The 18,353-nt window shown below is 42.5% G+C and overlaps 1 protein-coding gene across 1 annotated transcript in view; it reads right to left on the bottom strand.

The window, feature by feature from the left end:
• The window catches only part of LOC117820656 (diacylglycerol kinase beta), a 294,341-nt gene that overhangs the window by 31,535 nt on the left and 244,453 nt on the right, over positions 1-18,353 (bottom strand). Inside the window, exon 22 of the mRNA XM_034694505.1 lies at positions 14,516-14,717. Coding sequence (XP_034550396.1) covers positions 14,516-14,717 — 202 coding nt within the window. The remainder of the gene's footprint in view (positions 1-14,515; positions 14,718-18,353) is intronic.

The raw sequence follows: 18,353 nt of genomic DNA, 5'->3' as shown, positions 1-18,353 counted from the left end.
TCTCGGTCAGTAAAGGAGAAACTCTAAAAGATCAGTCTACTGATATATACAAAATAATGTTTGCTCCAGTTTGGTTCTGGTTCTGTTTGCTTGAGTTAGTTCTGGTTCTGGTTCTGTTTGCTTGAGTTAGTTTCTTGTTTCGGTTCTGGTTCTGGTTCTGTTAGCTTGAGTTCGTTTCAGGTTCTGTTCTGGTTCAGTTTGGTTGAGTTCGGTTCTGGTCCGGTTCTGGTTCGGTTCGGTTCTGGTTCGGTTCTGGTCCGGTTCTGGTTCGGTTCTGGTTCGGTTCTGGATCTGTTCGGTTCTGGTTCGGTTCTGGATCTGGTTCGGTTTGGTTGAGTTTGGTTCAGGTTCGGTTCTGGTCCGGTTCTGGTTCGGTTCTGGTTCGGTTCTGGTTCGGTTCTGGTTCTGGTTCGGTTTGGTTGAGTTTGGTTCAGGTTCGGTTCTGGTCCGGTTCTGGTTCGGTTCTGGTTCGGTTCTGGTTCGGTTCTGGTTCTGGTTCGTTTTGGTTGAGTTTGGTTCTGGTTTTTCTGGCTTGAGTTTGGTTCTGGTTCGGTTTGCTAACCCTAACCCTAACCCTAATCCTAACCCTAACCCTAACCCTAATCCTAACCCTAACCCTAATCCTAACCCTAACCCTAACCCTAACCCTAACCCTAATCCTAATCCTAATCCTAATTTATGAACAGAATAAATGCTCTGAATATATACTGTCCTTAAGTTTATTTTACGTAATCTATAACTTATGAAATAAAGATCCTGCTGGTTTGAAGATGATTTTCTGGTTTAAAGATGATTTTCTGGTTTGAAGATGATTTTCTGGTTTGAAGATGATTTTCTGGTTTGAAGATGATTTCTTGATTTGTATTTAGAAAATGAACTTGCTAAAATGTTTACAGAGGTTCTTCGTCAAGTGGGAAGTCGGCCCGCTTCATATTACTGCAAAAACTGTGATTTCCAACAAGTTGAGTCGCCCCCTGCTGGACATTAAAAGAATGCAGGTTGATGCACTGTGTCTCCCTTCAAGTCTGCAGGCTTCATTCACTCCATATAAACAGAGCTGAAAAAGGTTTGTCTCTTATCAGAAGACTTCCATCGAATCCTCACAAGGACGAAGGAATGACTCCTCGGCGTGTTTGAGGCTCAGCAGCGTCTCGGCCTTCACGTAAACACACTTCACACACACTTCACACACACATCGTCGGTGGACTAGCTGTTTGTTTACAGTGTGTTGTTTGTGGCTCATAAACATGGAATGCACATTCCAGCTCTCCGTCGTTCTTCCAGGATGAGACACAGAAATGTCTTTCTGTTGTAAGTTTCAGGTTTCACTTCAGCAGATACTTTCTCTGAGTTTGAGGACTTAAACTTGAACTGGGCGAGAGATGCAATGTTTCCTCTTCAGTTACACAACTGGCTGTATTAAAATTATACATTATTCTGGGCTGTCTCTGTGTGTCTGTCTCAGCTGTCAGTTCTGTCTGTGCAGAACAAAAACCAGAGCAGAAACACAGTGACTCAGAGGACTGAAGTTTCATCACTGAGGTCAGAAGTGCCTGCGGCGTCTTTCACTCACTCCGGGTTACCCTGGCTGATTGCATTATCTGCAGCAAATGGATTTAAAAGCTTTAGTTTATTGCGCCAGAGAAAGCAGCTGCCATAAACAATTAGTGGTATGATACACATGCAGGCACGCATAAACACTGACGGAGGAGCTGGAGAACACACACACACACACACACACACACACACACACACACACACACACACACACACACATATAAAGTGTGCATGCAGACACACAGTTTCTGTCTGAAACTAGAGCACTCGTCTCTGAGCTCTAATTCTAAATAGCATTAGCCGGAGAGGCTAATTTAATAACGATTAAATCCCGGGGGACGACACCAGAGTGCGCAGATTCCACCACACACGTCATCACATGCAGGAGGGACCCATTCACACTCAAATATTTACTGCACAGCTTTATTATACCTGTCCTTAAGAGAGGGATCAGACTACACACACACACACACACACACACTCCTGCTCTCATGCAGTAACCACGTTTCAGTCGATTCCTTCTATCAGCTTCTCTTCATATTCCAGTGTCTGTTAGATTCACACTCAGGTGCTCCTCTCTCTCCTTAACCAGGTACTGATTCAGTGATCACCTGACGAGCAGACAAACGAAGCTGAGCTGCTTGTTTTTCTTTTAAGAGGGCCAAACAGCCACGAGCAGGACCGCTGAAAACCTGCTGAGACACGAGCATGCTGAGATAAAATCAGAGTCATTCCAGCGAATCTTGATTCCTGAGCTCCTCTGAAGTTAAAACTTTCTCCTGCTGACCTTGTTTTTTCTCTCTTTGCATCATTTACAGTCTGAAGCACAAAACATCTCTTTGTTATCTTAACCGGTTACTTTCTGCAAAAACAAGAAGAAAGGAAGTGTTTCCACTGAAACATTATCTTTAAAGAGTGGAACCAGAAGATTTCTGCACTTTCTCTGGAGCTGCATGTACCATCAGTTAGTTTTATTATAGCTGTGCAACGTTTATTTTTCTTGCATAAATGACTTTTCAAACTGTGCAATTTACTTTGTTCCCTCTTGTTTTTTCATGTCAGAAAGTTGTGCACTTTCAGGCTGTGCATTTTCATGTAATCAAAAAATACTTTTCTGATAGTTTTTCATTCATATTGCTGGGTTCTTCTGTTGTTTTGATTTTTTGGTTCTTGTTGTTGTTTTTGTCATTCCTGTTATTCTGTAGTCGGCTTGTTTTGTGTTCTGCTTTGTTCCTCTGCATGTTTTTCTTTTGTGCACATCAGAGGACTTTGTAAACCTGTTTTTAAACCTTCTCTATAAATAAAGTTCTTACAATGAAAAGGTTTTAAAAGTATGAACATATTTCTGTGCACATAAAGGGATATTTTAATATATATAAGGATTCATCTTTAAATACCTTTAAATGCTTCTGGCTGCCATTAATCTGATGCAAACTGTTAGATGTTGTCCTGTTCTGTCTGCATGTGTCTTTATTAACTTTTCCTTATTGCTGCTCACTGATCGTCTTGCTCTTTGTATTTTATGTCCATGAACACTTTCTCAAAGACTGTCATCTCCTGATGTAGCTCTTAGTCATTTTTAATCTCATGGTGTTTTTGTACTTTTATTTGTTTTCTTTTTTTTGTTTGTGTTTTGGTTTCTCCTCTCCTTTTTTATTTTACTTTATTTAACTTTTTTGTTGAACCTTGATCTTTTTAAGGAGCCTTTTTAACATCTGGCAAGAGACTACTGATGTAAACTAGCCTTTTGGCTAACTCTGGCATATTTACAGAAGTGTTCATTAATATGGATGCTCCTTTAAATGAAAACAATAAAAAATATATAAAATTAATAATAAATAATAATAATACTTTTATTTCTACAGCGCTTTTCAGAACACTTTGACACTTTAAATATAACTAACATTAAAAAGATACAAAAAAAACCAAACAAAGTGGATATAAGATAAAAACTTAACATTTTCAAATTAATTCAAAATACTGAAATCAACTAATGTTATAAAACATCATGTATGTGTTTTTATTTTATTTAAAGATGTTATGATTCAACTCTCTTTACTTTTTCATGGTTACAGTCTTTGTTTATTTATTTAAATACTTTGTTGTTTTTTAAAAACAGTGAGTATTGTTTTAATTAATAAAACTTATTTTTGAAATGTATTTGTAACACTTACCAAGGTTTTATAAGAAAAGTCTTAATTAAGATTTCTGAAACATTGAAACAAAACACTAAAGAAAAATAATACGGACTAGGAAACAGGTGATTAACTTAATATTTAACACTTAGAATTACTAGGCATAATTATTCATACTTTAACTTTTGGCATTCATTTCTTTTGTGGGTCACATATTAATTTTTTTTTTTACAAACAAACAAACAAAGTAAAATACAAATAATGAAACATGATTAAAAAATAAAAAAAAAATTTCACTCTCTTTTAAAAACCACGTCTTTGATCCAGATGAGATAATTGCTGTTTGTCTGACTCACACTTGAATAACTAAAAACCTTCAGTCAGAATTTAATGGTTTGCATTTCTCCTCCATGAATCACTGAAGAGATGAACTCGTTATCTAGACTCATCCTCAGAGCGACCGATGGAGACAACATCTGAGTTTAAGACTTAAATTAAAACCCAAATATATCTGGATTAATGAAGTATTGATCCCAGCACAGAGCTGTTTGATTGTATTACCACGTACGCAGGTTTGGGTTCTTTCTGGTCGGTCTGTGTAACGAGATGAGGATAAGCTCTTCACGTGACGACAGTGTGTCGGTCTTCACTTCTTTAAGACGCTACTTTGGGGATTACGGCTCGGATTTAGGTCGAGAGTTACGAGCCAGCCGAAGAATTACAACATGAATTGAGTCAATGGCTGCTAAGGCTTTCACACACCACACACACACACACACACAGGGACAAACAAGTGTGTGTGCGTCTGAGCAGTGTGTGGACGGGACGATGAGGTCAGCAGTTCAATGAAGTGTGAACATGTTTATCTCAGATGAAGTCAAAGTGTTCCTCCCATCAGAGAGAAACTTTGTGAAACACTCTCTCCAGCTTCCTCTGGTTGTTCTCTCAGACTCATGATTCAGACCGTCTGAACCTTAAACTCTGGTTAAGTTAAAGCACTGTAAGACTGTAAGTCCTTGGCTCGGGGAAGGAAAAGGGTTGGGTTGTACTTTTAGGTGAAAGAACCTCCAGACAGAAAGTCCTGAAGCCGTTTTTTAAGACAATTAGCACCGATCAAACAAAGCACGGCTAAACGAGCTAATCAATTAACAGCAGAACAAGCTAATCACAGAGCTGAGGGCGGGGCTTGTTGGGGAAATAAAATCCTCCTTTAGCCTCTCTCTTAAAAACTGTGTACTGACTGTTTTAATCTAGCAGCACAGAGTTAAGTCTCATAATGAAGTGAATGTGAGAGTTCATGCTTCACTTGTTTGGTAGAAGTGTCTGAGCCTCTCTCTGATCAGCTCAAACCAATCACAACCATCCATCTGATAGGGGCCGGTTTAACCAATGTTAGGGCGTTACCATAAACAAACACAATTACTGTTACTGATGTGAGTGATCCCAGTCTGATAATACATTCAGTACTAAACAAATGGATGGTTAAAATGCTATCAAATGGTTTAAGACACCTACTAAATATTGTCCCACAATAAGGGTTTAGGAGGCGAGGTACCTGGGTGGGTAGGTCTGGAGAGTTGGAAGGTAAGGGGTTAAGTCTGTTGGTGAAAAGGTTGATAAGTTGGAGGGTAGGTGGATAGGTAGGTAAGAGGATAAATACAGGGGTGAGTGGGTAAGTAATTGGATGGAAAGGCTGGAAGCTGGTGGGTTGGACTGCCTAGGTTGGTGGGCATAGAGTAAGGTAGGTGGGTAGGTAGATAAGGGGATAAAGATAGGGCTGGGTGGGTTAGTGGGTGAGTAAATGGATGGAAAGGCAGGAGGCTGGGTGGGTTTGACTGTAGGAAGGTGAGAGATTAAGAAGGTAAATAGGGAAGGAGGGTAAGTAGAGGGAGGCCAAGTAGGAAGGTGACCTGGTAGATTGCTAGGTAGGTTTGAAAGAAGGTGGCTGGGTGACTGACTGGGTGGGCGGACGTAGAGGTGGCTAGGTTGTTGGGACAGTACATAGGTAGGCGGTTAAGTAGGTCAGGGATAAAGAGAGGGGTGGGTTGAATGGTGGGTGGATAGGAGGATAGATGGATGGAAAGGCTGGAGGCTGGGTGGGACTGCATGTATGAAGGTGAATAGGGAAGGATGGTAAGTAAGGAGGTGACCTGATAGATTGCTAGGTGAGTGGCTGGGTTAGTAAAAAGGTGGCTGGTAACTGACTGGGTGGGTGGGTGCGTAGATAGAGAGGAAGGTTGATGACTTGATTGGTTGGAGAGTGGGTAGGGAAGTGGTCAGTGGGTGAGCAGGTAGGTAGGTAGGTTGATGGGTTTGTAGGAAGGAAGGTGGGTACGTAGGTAAGGGGCTAAAGGTAGGGGTGGGTTGGTTGGTGGGCCGGTATGTGAGTGGATGGAAAGGCCGAAGGCTGGGTGACTGGGAGAGGAGGCCTTTAAATAGGTGGGTAAGCGGGATAAGTGGGGAGGTGACTGGTAAGTGGACTGTGTTTATGGAATGGGGACATAGCTAGGTGGCCTGGTTCCTGGTGAATAGTTAGGAAGTGTGTATGGTTGGGTAGGGAAGAAGGTGTAAGGGCTAGATAAGGAGGATGAGTAAGGTGTTTCTAGGTGTTAGCTGGCTAAGGGGGTGGTATGTCATTAGGGAGGGAGAATGGTAGGTAGGTAGGTAGATAGGTAGGTAGGCAGGTAGGTAGGTAGGTAGGTAGGTAGGTAGGTAGGTAGGCAGGCAGGCAGGCAGGTAGCTAGGTAGGTAGGTAGGTGGCTCGGTTGGTTGGGTTGGCAGGTAGGTAGGTAGGCAGGTAGGTAGGTAGGTAGGTGGCTTGGTTGGTTGGGTTGGTAGGTAGGTAGGTAGGTAGGTAGGTAGGTAGGCAGGTGGCTTGGTTGGGTAGGTAGGTAGGTAGGTAGGTGGCTTGGTTGGTTGGGTTGGTAGGTAGGTAGGTGGCTTGGTTGGTTGGGTTGATAGGTAGGTAGGTAGGTAGGTAGGCAGGTGGCTTGGTAGGTAGGTAGGTAGGTTTGAAGGTGGCTTGGTTGGTTGGGTTGGTAGGTAGGTAGGTAGGCAGGTTGCTTGGTAGGTAGGTAGGTAGGTAGGTTTGAAGGTGGCTTGGTTGGGTAGGTAGGTAGGTAGGTAGGTAGGTGGCTTGGTTGGTTGGTTGGTAGGTATAGGCAGGTAGGTAGGTAGGTGGCTTGGTCGGGTAGGTAGGTAGGTAGGTAGGTTGGTAGGCAGGTGGCTTGGTCGGGTAGGTAGGTAGGTAGGCAGGTGGCTTGGTCGGGTAGGTAGGTAGGTAGGTAGGCAGGTGGCTTGGTCGGGTAGGTAGGTAGGTAGGTAGGTAGGTAGGTTGGTAGGTAGGTAGGTTGGTAGGCAGGTGGCTTGGTCGGGTAGGTAGGTAGGTAGGTAGGCAGGTGGCTTGGTCGGGTAGGTAGGTAGGTAGGTAGGTAGGTAGGTAGGTAGGTTGGTAGGTAGGTAGGTAGGTAGGCAGGTGGCTTGGTCGGGTAGGTAGGTAGGTAGGTAGGTAGGCAGGTGGTTTGGTCGGGTAGGTAGGTAGTTAGGTAGGTAGGCAGGTGGCTTGGTCGGGTAGGTAGGTAGGTAGGTAGGTAGGCAGGTGGCTTGGTCGGGTAGGTAGGTAGGTAGGTAGGTAGGTAGGCATGTAGGTAGGTAGGTTTGAAGGTGGCTTGGTTGGTAGGTAGGTAGGTAGGTAGGCATGTAGGTAGGTAGGTAGGTAGGTAGGTAGGTTGGTAGGTAGGTAGGTAGGCATGTAGGTTGGTAGGTTTGAAGGTGGCTTGGTTGGTTGGGTATGTAGGGGGATGGGTGGGACGATGCATGGCCTTGGCCCATTTTAAATTGTAGAGTTACATCAGCAGGTTATCTGAACAAACATAAGTCCCTGGTAAGTTTACTCTGACATTAAAGGTACCTAAAGAAAGTCTTAACAAGTACTGCACTATAATAAATCTAAAGTTTATCAGAACATGGGTCCAAGCATCCAAACTGAGAGTCTGTTGGTGAAGTTTGATGCATTAGCAGGAGGTGGATGTTGCTCTTCCCACCAGGCTGCAGCTTCATCCCGAGTTCCTCTGCTCTAATTAGTCCACAACGTTTTGATTACAACCTCTGAAATCTGAGCGAGAGCTTTCAGACAGATGATCAGTGATGAACTGGTGATGTAAGGCTGAACGAGGACGTTATGTAAGTGTTCTGACAGGTTAAGAAACGCTGCGGGGAACATGTAAACGCTGAAAGACTGATTACAACATCATTACAAGACGCTCCGAGACACGGACAAGATCAAACATCTCCCCTGATCAGGTTTAAATCACAACAGTTGGTTTTACAGGTTTCTGAGGGAGGAGGAATGGAGGGAGGATATAAGGAAAGGATGCAGATGGAGAGACGTTGGCAACAAGGACTGTGAATTCTTGCAAAGCGAGATGGAGCAGACTTCAGAGGAGTAACAGTGCGTTCAGGCATACAAATACAAAAAGACAGACAGTCTCTTTTCCAAACAAGTCTGGAGCTCGCCAGTGTGTCCAGCTCTGAGTCTCAGATTTACATATCCCACTTTGATTCATCACTTCTCCTCAGACGGAGAGATGATGAAGCAGTCTGTGTCGATACCTCTCTGTTTCTCTGCTTGTCTCTGCGACTAAACTCTGAATGTTTCCTTTAAGTTGAGCTGTGAGGATGCTGACGGTATCATCACAGTTTAATGTGTTTCATCTGAAGCTGAAATTAAAACATGCTTCAGTTTATGAAGGAATCTAAAGACCAGCGATTAGTGACTGCTCTTAACTTCACTGGGAGTCTTTGTGGTCCACAATGACTCGCGTGCCGTGCTCCAGTGTTTGAATCAGTGGATATAGAAACTGTGTTAGTGGCCGTCAGTTATCATTCATGTTCCGGGGTTGAAGTCAGGGCCCTGGAAGCAGTATAAATATATGGTGGCGTCTCTTCTGCACGCTAAACTGATATATATAAATGTTTTACTTTGTCTTTCAAATCCCAACAAACATTCTCCTCAGACTCTTTCCAAACAGAGCAGGTCTAGACCAAAGACCCAACATCAAGACCGGATCAGATCCAGTCCCCTCTTCGAGACAGGACTCAGTCTGGTCTCATCTTAATCCACCATGAGCAGAGCACTTTGCAGCATTTAGCAAGTTACAGTGGCAAGGACAAACTTCCTTTAACAGGCAGAAACCTCCAGCAGGACCAGACTCATGTTAGACACACATCTGCTGAGACCGTGTTGGAGAGAGGGATAGAGGGAGATGAAGAGAGAGAGAGATGATAGTGGGGAGATGGGTTGGAGGGTGATGTTTGGTCTCCAGGCACATGAGGAAAGTTTGTTTGTTTGTTTGTTTACACTTTAAGCTGCACATGAAATGTTTGTGGATGCTGTGTTGTGGTTTCTTGGAGAGGGATATTGTGAGATTAAAGGTACACACGAGTATGTTGGGTTTAAACTGTTGTTGTTGTGGATGTGTTTGTATGGAAAGAAAATGACCTCTAAATATGAAATGTTTGTGAACTGTGTCTCAAAATATGAAGCCCATACAGAAGTGTTATAAACTGCAGTTCCTCGAGCGTCCACTAGAGGCTGGCTGCAGGAACATAGGACGCCACATACACACCCATTCAAAGAGACCATCTTTAAAATAAACATGTTTACAGCCTGGATCAAAAAACGGCTTCAGTCTTCGTAGCTCATTTCTCTCTCAGCACACACTGAACGGGGGAATTATTATAACTTGTTATTTTTGAAGATTTTAAAGTTACGAGTTTTGCCCAAATATGGGCGTAAGTGACTCGATAGACTCTCTACTCGAGGGGACAGAGCCTTCTCAGGGGCGGCCCCGAGCTGTGGAACAGCCTACCTCTCCAGGTTAGAGCTGCACAGTCTGTGGATCACTTTAAAACACTCTGAAAACCCATCTCTTCTCCTCGGCGTTCAGTCCCAGCTAAACAAGAATCCTTGGCTTCTTACTTTTTTACTCTTTTATTTCCTAAATTGAGCTCTGACTATTCTGTTATTGTTTTATTTATGATTATATTGTGTTTTAATAACTGTACGGCACTTTGGTCAACTGAGGTTGTTTTAAATGTGCTTTATAAATAAAGCTTGACTTGATTGACAGAGCGGGAACACTGTAGCTATTGGCTCAGAGGCTCAAACCCCGCCTCTTTACTCACACTAAGTTTGGTCGTGTTCAGCATTTCCAATATGGCTCCCGTCAGTGTTGCCAACTTATATTTAGCGAGCTCTCAGACCCCTCAAGTGACTCTTTTTTTAAAAAGCGACCAGCGATAAATCTAGGGACTTGTTCTGGTGTTACATGGAGACTTTTGGAGACTGACATGAAAGCATGTATCGTTCTTACTCATTGATCAGTGGATGCTGCTGTGAGTCCCTCCTTGCTGCATTCAGAGCAGGAGGCGTTCATCCCTCAGCATCCAGACTGTATCACCGCTGGCTGATCCCGCCTCCTGTCTCTGTTTGGTCCTTTAGGTAGTTAATGTAGATTTTAAACAATAAACATGTGGAAAATGTCATGTTTGAAGAATGTCATGTTGTACTTTGATTAGTTGTAGACTCCTCAGTGTAGTTATAAACATATTTAGAGTGTTTTTTAACCTCTTTATGTCTCTCCCTCAACGTTACCCGTCTCTCCTGCAGCGTCCATTAGAGTTCAGATTATGCAAATCAAGTGATGACATCATTTAGCGACTTCTAACGACTTTTAGGACAGCCAATAGCTACTCTCCTCACTGAGGAGTTGGAAACACTGGCTCCTGCCGACGATTTGCTCCAAAACAGCGCTCAGGAACAGACGGGTGACGTCACTGATATGGTCGTTTTGGGCGCCGTTTGTAAAGTTGTGCACTCTGAAAATAACAGTTTTCCACATGTACCTCTAACATGTACCTCTAACATGTCTTTAACATGTCGAGTGAATCTGATCCTTCAAACGTTCAGAGCTGAGGACACGTCAAAGATTAACCCCTTCATTACCTCAAACTCTCCACTTTAACGTCATGGCGAGGACAAAGACTACATCTATGAAGAGGTGAGAGGTCAAAGTGAGTCATCCCCGTTTCTCCTGTCTCTACACTTTCTTTCTCTCTGCGTCTGTCTTCCTCTCCTCCTGTCCTTACCTCAGCACAGCCCTGAGGTCTCCATGGAAACAAGGTTTAGAGATGTGAAGAGCGAGAGAGACGGGAGGAGGATGAATCGAGAGGAAACCTTGGTGAAAGCATAGAGTGGGTTATTCTTTTAATGTTTGTGGACTTCAAATGCTCGCCTCAATGACAGATGGATGGAACTCATTCCAGCCGAATCAGCAGCGGTGTTTAAAAACACAGAGTCTGATTAAAGGATCGACTCTGAGTCTTCATGCTGCTTCACTTTAAAAACAGTCTCATGCATTAAGACTTCATCTGAGGACAAACAGAAGACACATATACACTCAGATAATCTGTGATTGATTATCAGACGGCTTGTTTGGGCGCTGCGTCTCTGATTCCTCTGAGCAGCATCTTTTCAAAGCAGGTGACAGAAACTCAGAGAGAGAAAGAAACGCTGACGTCAGGACAGTCCTTGTCTGGACATGAACCTTGAGATTCACACGTACACCGACATCATGAAGAGAGCTGTTTCAATCAGCACCTTTCAGAGCTGATGAACATGATCAATACACACGTCCTGATCAAAGGGCGAGACAGACAGAGTTACACGTTCATTAAAAGAGGACGGATGTTATTCCTGTAAAGTCTGTCCGTCTCTCACTTCCTGTTAGAGACAACGATCACATGACCGTCACAAACCAACCAATGACATTTAATCTCACAGTGATTCCATCAAAGTAAGGCTTCTCATTGAAATCACATTATTATAATAATATTAAGTTATATATATATATTTGGCCTTTTTGCCTTTATTTTATAGGACAGCTGAGGAGAGACAGGAAATGTGGGGAGTAGAGAGTGAGGAAGACATGCAGGAATAATAATTATCATTATTATTATTATTATTATAAATAGGTTATTGTTATCATTTTTATAAATATGTATTATATAATTACATAATTATTATTATTTTCTGTATTTGGCAATGTGTTACTTGATGTGGAACCATTCGAACAAGGTAACCGGGGCAACAGTCTTTGTAGGGACTGGGTCAGGTTTCCCATGATCTATCTTACCCCCAAACACAGACACCTCTTATCCTCATCATTCCACTTGTGTTGGTCAAAAGTTCAAAGATGTCTTTCTTTTTATAAAGTCTGCAAAATAAAGGCACAACATTTTTCCATGTTTTTAACCTCAGGCGCAAAATTCTCACTTTATTTCAAGTTTTTCTGCTTTGGGAGCAAAAATTCAAATTTTGAGCAAAAATACTCTTGAAGGGTCAGGGGTCAACTTTTATGACACATATTATGTGTGAGCAGTAACTTGTAACCTACTTGTCGACTTTAATGTGTTTTTGTTTAAAAAATCTTTTCTTTTCTTTTTTCATAAGTTAGTTTTTTGTCTTTATTGAAAGGAGAGCAGAAGAGAGAGAGGAAACACGGGGAGGAGAGAGAGAGGGAAGACGTGCAGGCTGGGAGTCAAACCAGCAACCATCTATGAGGACTAACACCTCTGTACACAGGGTGTCCTTAAACCTCTAATAATCATATTTCATGTACAGTAGATCGAGCATCATACATTACTTGTGTTAATTTTAAATCCATGTCTGTATTTATTGGTGTATTTTGCTTTAATGATTATTATTATTTACAGTAGAAAGATTGTTAGATTTACACTTTGAGGATAAATATTCACCTTTAATCTAAGGTCTAAAAAAGAATTAAAAATAATGAATAATAATTATTTAAATTTCCTTCAAATTTGTCCCAAGTGTTTATTTTATATCAGACATTTAAATGTTGTTTTTTTCTCTGTACAAAGATGTTAAATTTTACAGGATTGTGGAACAAGATTTTGTTTTGAGATTTGAAGCGTTTAAAGAATACTCACAAACTATGTTTTTTTAGTTTATTTTAAAATAACTCAAATAGAGGACTGCTTTGTAATATAAAGTAACAAAATACATGTAATATTTAAATTTGTTTTTAAATGTTTTTTGTATTTTCCACATAAACAAACTTCCTTTTTAATACTAAAGCCTGGTTAGTAATATTTAAAATCCTCCACATGTAACAGAGTTGATATATAATATTATAGTTAATGCAGTTACTCAGCCTTTAAAATCCTCAGAGCCTGTGAGGGTGTGTGTTTTGTGATTAGTCCTCTCAGGATGAGTAAACTGACCTTTCTGTAAACGCTGATAAACACAACACTCAGGTAGTGAAGACACTCACTGTTTATCTGCTGCTGAAATGTCATTGTCCAAACAGAGTGACACAATCTGCAGAGCGAGGCCTGAGGAGCGTTTTCACACACACACTGAACTTTGAGGAACAGACCTGTCAGAGTGTGTGTTCTCCAGTCACACCTGCAGACTCCTGTAAGGTGACCTGCTGTTTCTGAGCAACATGTTAAAGACATGTCTGACTGAACGAAGCTCTAACTGTGTCCTATCAGAGACTGGAGAGCGGTTTCTCTCTGCAGGAGGAAATAAAACACTCATTCTGCAGACGGTTTAAGTCGTGAAAAGTCAACAGAAGGAGAAACTTTAACATTTAATCATTTGTTAAAAAGCACAAACAAGCTGCTCCCACACATGAAGCAGCCACTCCACGGATCAGACACCCTGAAGCTGCTGATTAGGTGTTCTAGACACTCCGGCTTTAACTCAGGCTTCATGTACAGGACGGGTTTCCAACAGAGTCACGTCTAAAGGAGGAACAAACGTGCAAGGTGAACAGAGTTAGACTAAAGTTAGGGAAACAAACATGCAGCAAAGTGGAAGTGTGTGTGCTTGGACTCATCATGTGATAACAACAATGCATGCAGAGAACACTATAGTTACATCTCTCTGCCCGTCTGTTTTTGAAGCCGATCATCGGTGGGTGCCATATTGGAAATGTTGAACTCAACCTAACTTCTGTGGAGCTAGTGTGAGGTAAAGAGGCGGGCCTTTAGCCTCCTCGCTAACAGCTACAGTGTTCCCGCCTGTCAATCAACTCAGCCACGCCCTTATTTGGGCAAAACTTGTCAGTTTAATATCTTTAAAACTAATGAGTTATAAAAAAATGTGCCCCCTGAGAGAGAAATGAGCTCCTCAGATCTGAACTTATTTTTGAACCAGGCTGTAAACATGTTTATTTTAAAGATCGTCTCTGTGAATGGGTGTGTATGTGGTTTCCTGTGTTTCTGCAGCCAGCCTCTAGTGGACGCTCGAGGAACTGCAGTTCATAACACTTCAGTATTAGCGTCATATTTTCAGACTGGAGGTTGACGCTTGGTTCTCACCTACAGACACAGTTAACAGCACAGAGTCCTGCAGTGATGACGTGGAGTCTGTGTGAGTGTTTTATTTTGAAACTGACGTGTCTGACTTCCTGTCCGGGTCGATGCAGCTCCATCAAAAACATGTCTTTAAGTATTTCGCACAGACTTGCAGCCTGATGAACCTTAAACACATCAATCTGTGACTCCAGCTCGACCTGAAGCAGCCCATCACTCATGTCTGGACCGGGTCGTGACCTCTGCTGAGGGGTCACATGCTCACACTGCTTCAGGGCAACAAAACCAGGGAGGTTGTGAAAAGTTGACGAAGCTTTTCAAAACACTGACTGTCTGGTTTGAAGCAGCCCGCCTGGTAAACTTCTGGAAAGGTCTCACTGAGATCCAAAGATCTGATGTTTCCTCGTTTGCGTCCTTACCTTGCACGCAGAACTTCAGCTCCTTAGCGTCGGTGACGGTGCTGGACGGCACCATGTAAGGAACCTTCTTGCTCATGCGGTTGTAGTTCCTCCTCTTCTTCGACTCGCCCCACAGGTTGGAGCCGCCGTGCATGCTGGGAATGTTCAGGACGGCGATGCCCTCTAAGGAAGTGTTGCTGAGGTCGAGGATGATGCCGTCGCACTGAGGAGAAGAAGAGAGGAGTCTGATAACACGAACAGATACATGATGCACGGTGTCCAACACTGTGGGGACTACAACCTACAGGATGACTGCACAAAGTTTCCTGAAGGTGAGGTAGAGGAGAAGGCCGAGGACGAAGCCTTGAGGAACTCCTGTGAGCTAACACTGACACTAGCTAGTTAAGCTGCATGTTTACTGACTAAGATCAGACTTTAGAACATGTAAACATGAAATCACACCAAGTCCATTTCCTGGAAAGTCTGAAATAACAAGGTTGCAGATTGAGTTTCTCTTCTTATCTGTGCATGTAAGCGGACTGAGTGATGGCGGTTTGGAGCCTCTAGAGCTTCAGTTCCTGTTCCTGTGAGTTGATATTATTTCCAGGGTCGCTGCAAAAGTTCATCAAACAAATGCTCTGACTCAGCGTTTCAGCTTCAAGGGTTCAGATGTGTAAGAATCTCTACAGGTGCAGATTCAAACCAACCAGGTCCCTGCAGAACCTGATTGAACCTGCGTGCGTTTAAATCCACAGACTGAGAGAGACCTGAAGCTAACGTCTGATTTAAAGGACGCCACAGAGAGCTGCAGTGTGTGTCTGTAACATAGAGAGTAATGCTGTCTATGCTCGTACCTTCTTTATGCATCAGTGACTTATTAAACACTGCAAGCTTCACTTTGCCTGATGGATCACCTGGACAGCAGCCAGGCGCGCAGTGGTGTGAAACAGCAGAAACGACAGCCTTTAAACAAGCTGGCCCAAAGTCAATACACACTAAATGATATTAAAGGATATAAAGTTACAGCGTTTGGCACTCTGTCTGAATTACAGCGAGTCTGTCCTCATTTAAAATCACCAGAGAGAGAGACAGAGACACGCCGCTGTGACTCAGCAAACACAGACCACTTCAGCTGAGTCAAAACGCAGGACTTCACAACGAGCGGGACGATCGCTGAGTGTGTGGAGTGTGTGTGAGGAAGACTATACAACACGTGTGATCATTAATGTCTCATTTCACACGGTGACACGTGACGACACGAGAGCTCCAAGGAGAGGAACAAACTGTGAAACTTTGAGTAACACAATCAGACGTAACTAAACGATCATTAAGAGCTGTCTCCTCTGAGGATCAGGAGTTTCATCTTTACAGAGATGCTTCAGGTTCAGACCATGATACTGTGTGCAGCACTATGACACACTGACTGTACACCTGAGCTCTAATGTAACACTTTTAGTGTCCCATTCAGAGCGACCACGCTGACGCTGACTCAGAGCGGCCCTCAGGACGTTTGGTAATCATTACAAGAAGTGTGTTCACACATGTAGGTCTGATCCAGGGTTAAACTTCTACATGCATGTAATTATTACAGCGTGTGAGGGTCTGTCAATGAGTGCATGAATACTCAGAGATGATGGAGGTTTGTACTCTGCAGGATGACTCTTTGATATATTCTACGTCTAATGGTGCAAAAACAAAACAAAGGAAAGCATTGATGAGAACTTTGTGGGCTGCAAAATTATACTGTTATAAACAAAGAGCATATATGCATTATATATTTATCCACCTGATTACAGTGTTGGGACCAATAAAGGGCGACCCTGGAATTAAGACGAGTCGTTAGAGGAAGGTTTGAACCACATCCTGTATAAATGATAGACCTAGTCTCCGTGACGTCATCCGTCTGTTCCTGAAGCCGATCATCGGCGGGTGCCATATTGGAAATGTTTAACTCAGTCTGTGGAGCTAGTAAGAGGCGGGGCTTTAGCCTCCTCGCTAACAGCTACAGTGTGATCAAGTCAGCCATGCCCTTATTTGGGCAAAACTCGAAAGTTTAATATCTTTAAAAATAAGGAGTTATAATAAATTCCCCCGTTCAGTGTGTGCTGAGAGAGAAATGAGCTCTTCAGACCTGAACTGTTTTTTGAACCAGGCTGTAAACATGTTTATTTCTGCTGTAAAGATCGTCTCTTTGAATGGGTGTGTATGTGGTTTCCTGTGTTTCTGCAGCCAGCCTCTAGTGGACGCTTGAGGAACTGCAGTTTTTAACACTTCTGCATGGGCTTCATAATTCAAGACTGGTGGCTGCCGCTTGCTTCTTACTGTTAACGGCTAAAAGTCCTGCAGTGTTTGACGTGAGTTAAAGATGTTTGGCTTTTTTGTAGTTCCTAAAAAAATACATTAATCTCTAATAGTTCACCTTTTATTTTAAAACTGATGTGTCTTACTTCCTGTCCGGGTCGATCTGCCCTGTTCAGTTCTGCCTGTCAATGAAGTCAACCACGCCCTTATTTGGGCAAAACTCGTATGTTTAATATCTTCAAAAATAACATGTTATAAATATGTATTCCCAGCCGGAGGTTACTGCTCGGTTTGATCATGTTGCTGGCATCAAATTTAAAAATAGAAATGTTGTCTTTGCACAATTTTTAGTTACATATAGAGTTTAAAAGATTTTTAAACCGTCCTCTTCTTTGTTTTCTGAACATTTTAAAGCTTCCTTTGGCCGGACATCAAGGACACTCAGATCTACTGACCAGTTGTTTTGTCTGTCCCGAGGTCCAGGTTGAAGCTTGTGGGGTCAAGCCTTGCAGCTCCAGAGCTCTGTAATGCTCTACCTCCCTACATTCGGCCGTCCGCCTCACTGCCTGATTTTAAATCAAACTTTTATTCCAAGGCTTCTGGCTCAGCATGAAATCCGTCCTTTATAATTCCTTTTGGTCTCAACTCTTCTTTATCTCATTGTTTTTAACAGATCTGCTGTTTTAATGTTGTAATGTTCTGATTGTGCAGCACTTTGGTCAACACCGGTAGTCTTTAAAGATGCTTTATGAACATGCTTGATTGAATTGTAATGTTTATTTTGGGTTTCTTTTCTTTGTATTTTGCAGAACAGCTGAACAGACTGACGACTGTCCCCCTGAATATTTTAAATCTGAACACCTGAGACGGTCCGGCTGGTTTGATTTGGATGATAACAGGATGTTTGACATGAAGCCGTTCAGATGAAGCTCGTCTTGTTTTTATTTAGCCTGGATGTTTCTCCTGACATACGTTCTCCTCTGCGTTTCCGTGGAGTCCTGCTGTGCTTTAAACACCCAGGTGACACATTACGCCGCGCTGAATGACAGAACCAGGAAATCAGAGACTTAATGGAGCGTTCATTTGATGAAGTGCTAAATATAGCCCGTCTCGTTAGCGTGAGGAAAGTACTTAGATGTAAATTTGTGGAACAATAAAAAGACTTTAAAGTTTGTCGGAGAAAAGACGAGGAAACAAGATGCTTTAGATCTGACTTCTTCAGCATCAAACGCAGATTATATTCAGAGGTATTTATAGATATTAAACTCACCTCTATCAGTCTCTTACTCTGATGCTTCACTGACAACACACTTCAAAAACACACTCATGGAGAAGAGCAGAAACTAGAGTTAAAGGACTCTTAGAGTAAAACACTGATTTAACTTCTGTTCTGTATAAAGTGGAACAGGACAGACTCTGAGAGGTGACTCAAACCATTAAACAACAACTTAGACCTCTAAAGACACTTTTACCAGCTGCTCCCCTTAAATAAAGAACATTCACTTTGCTCATTGTGCAAATTAGTTGGATGTGAGACATCTCGCTGGTCTGAATCTGC

This window comes from Notolabrus celidotus, chromosome 10 (assembly GCF_009762535.1).
Source record: "Notolabrus celidotus isolate fNotCel1 chromosome 10, fNotCel1.pri, whole genome shotgun sequence".
Taxonomy (NCBI): Eukaryota; Metazoa; Chordata; class Actinopteri; order Labriformes; family Labridae; genus Notolabrus; species Notolabrus celidotus.
Note: the sequence above shows the minus strand (reverse complement) of the source record. Positions and strands in the feature narration are given on the sequence as shown.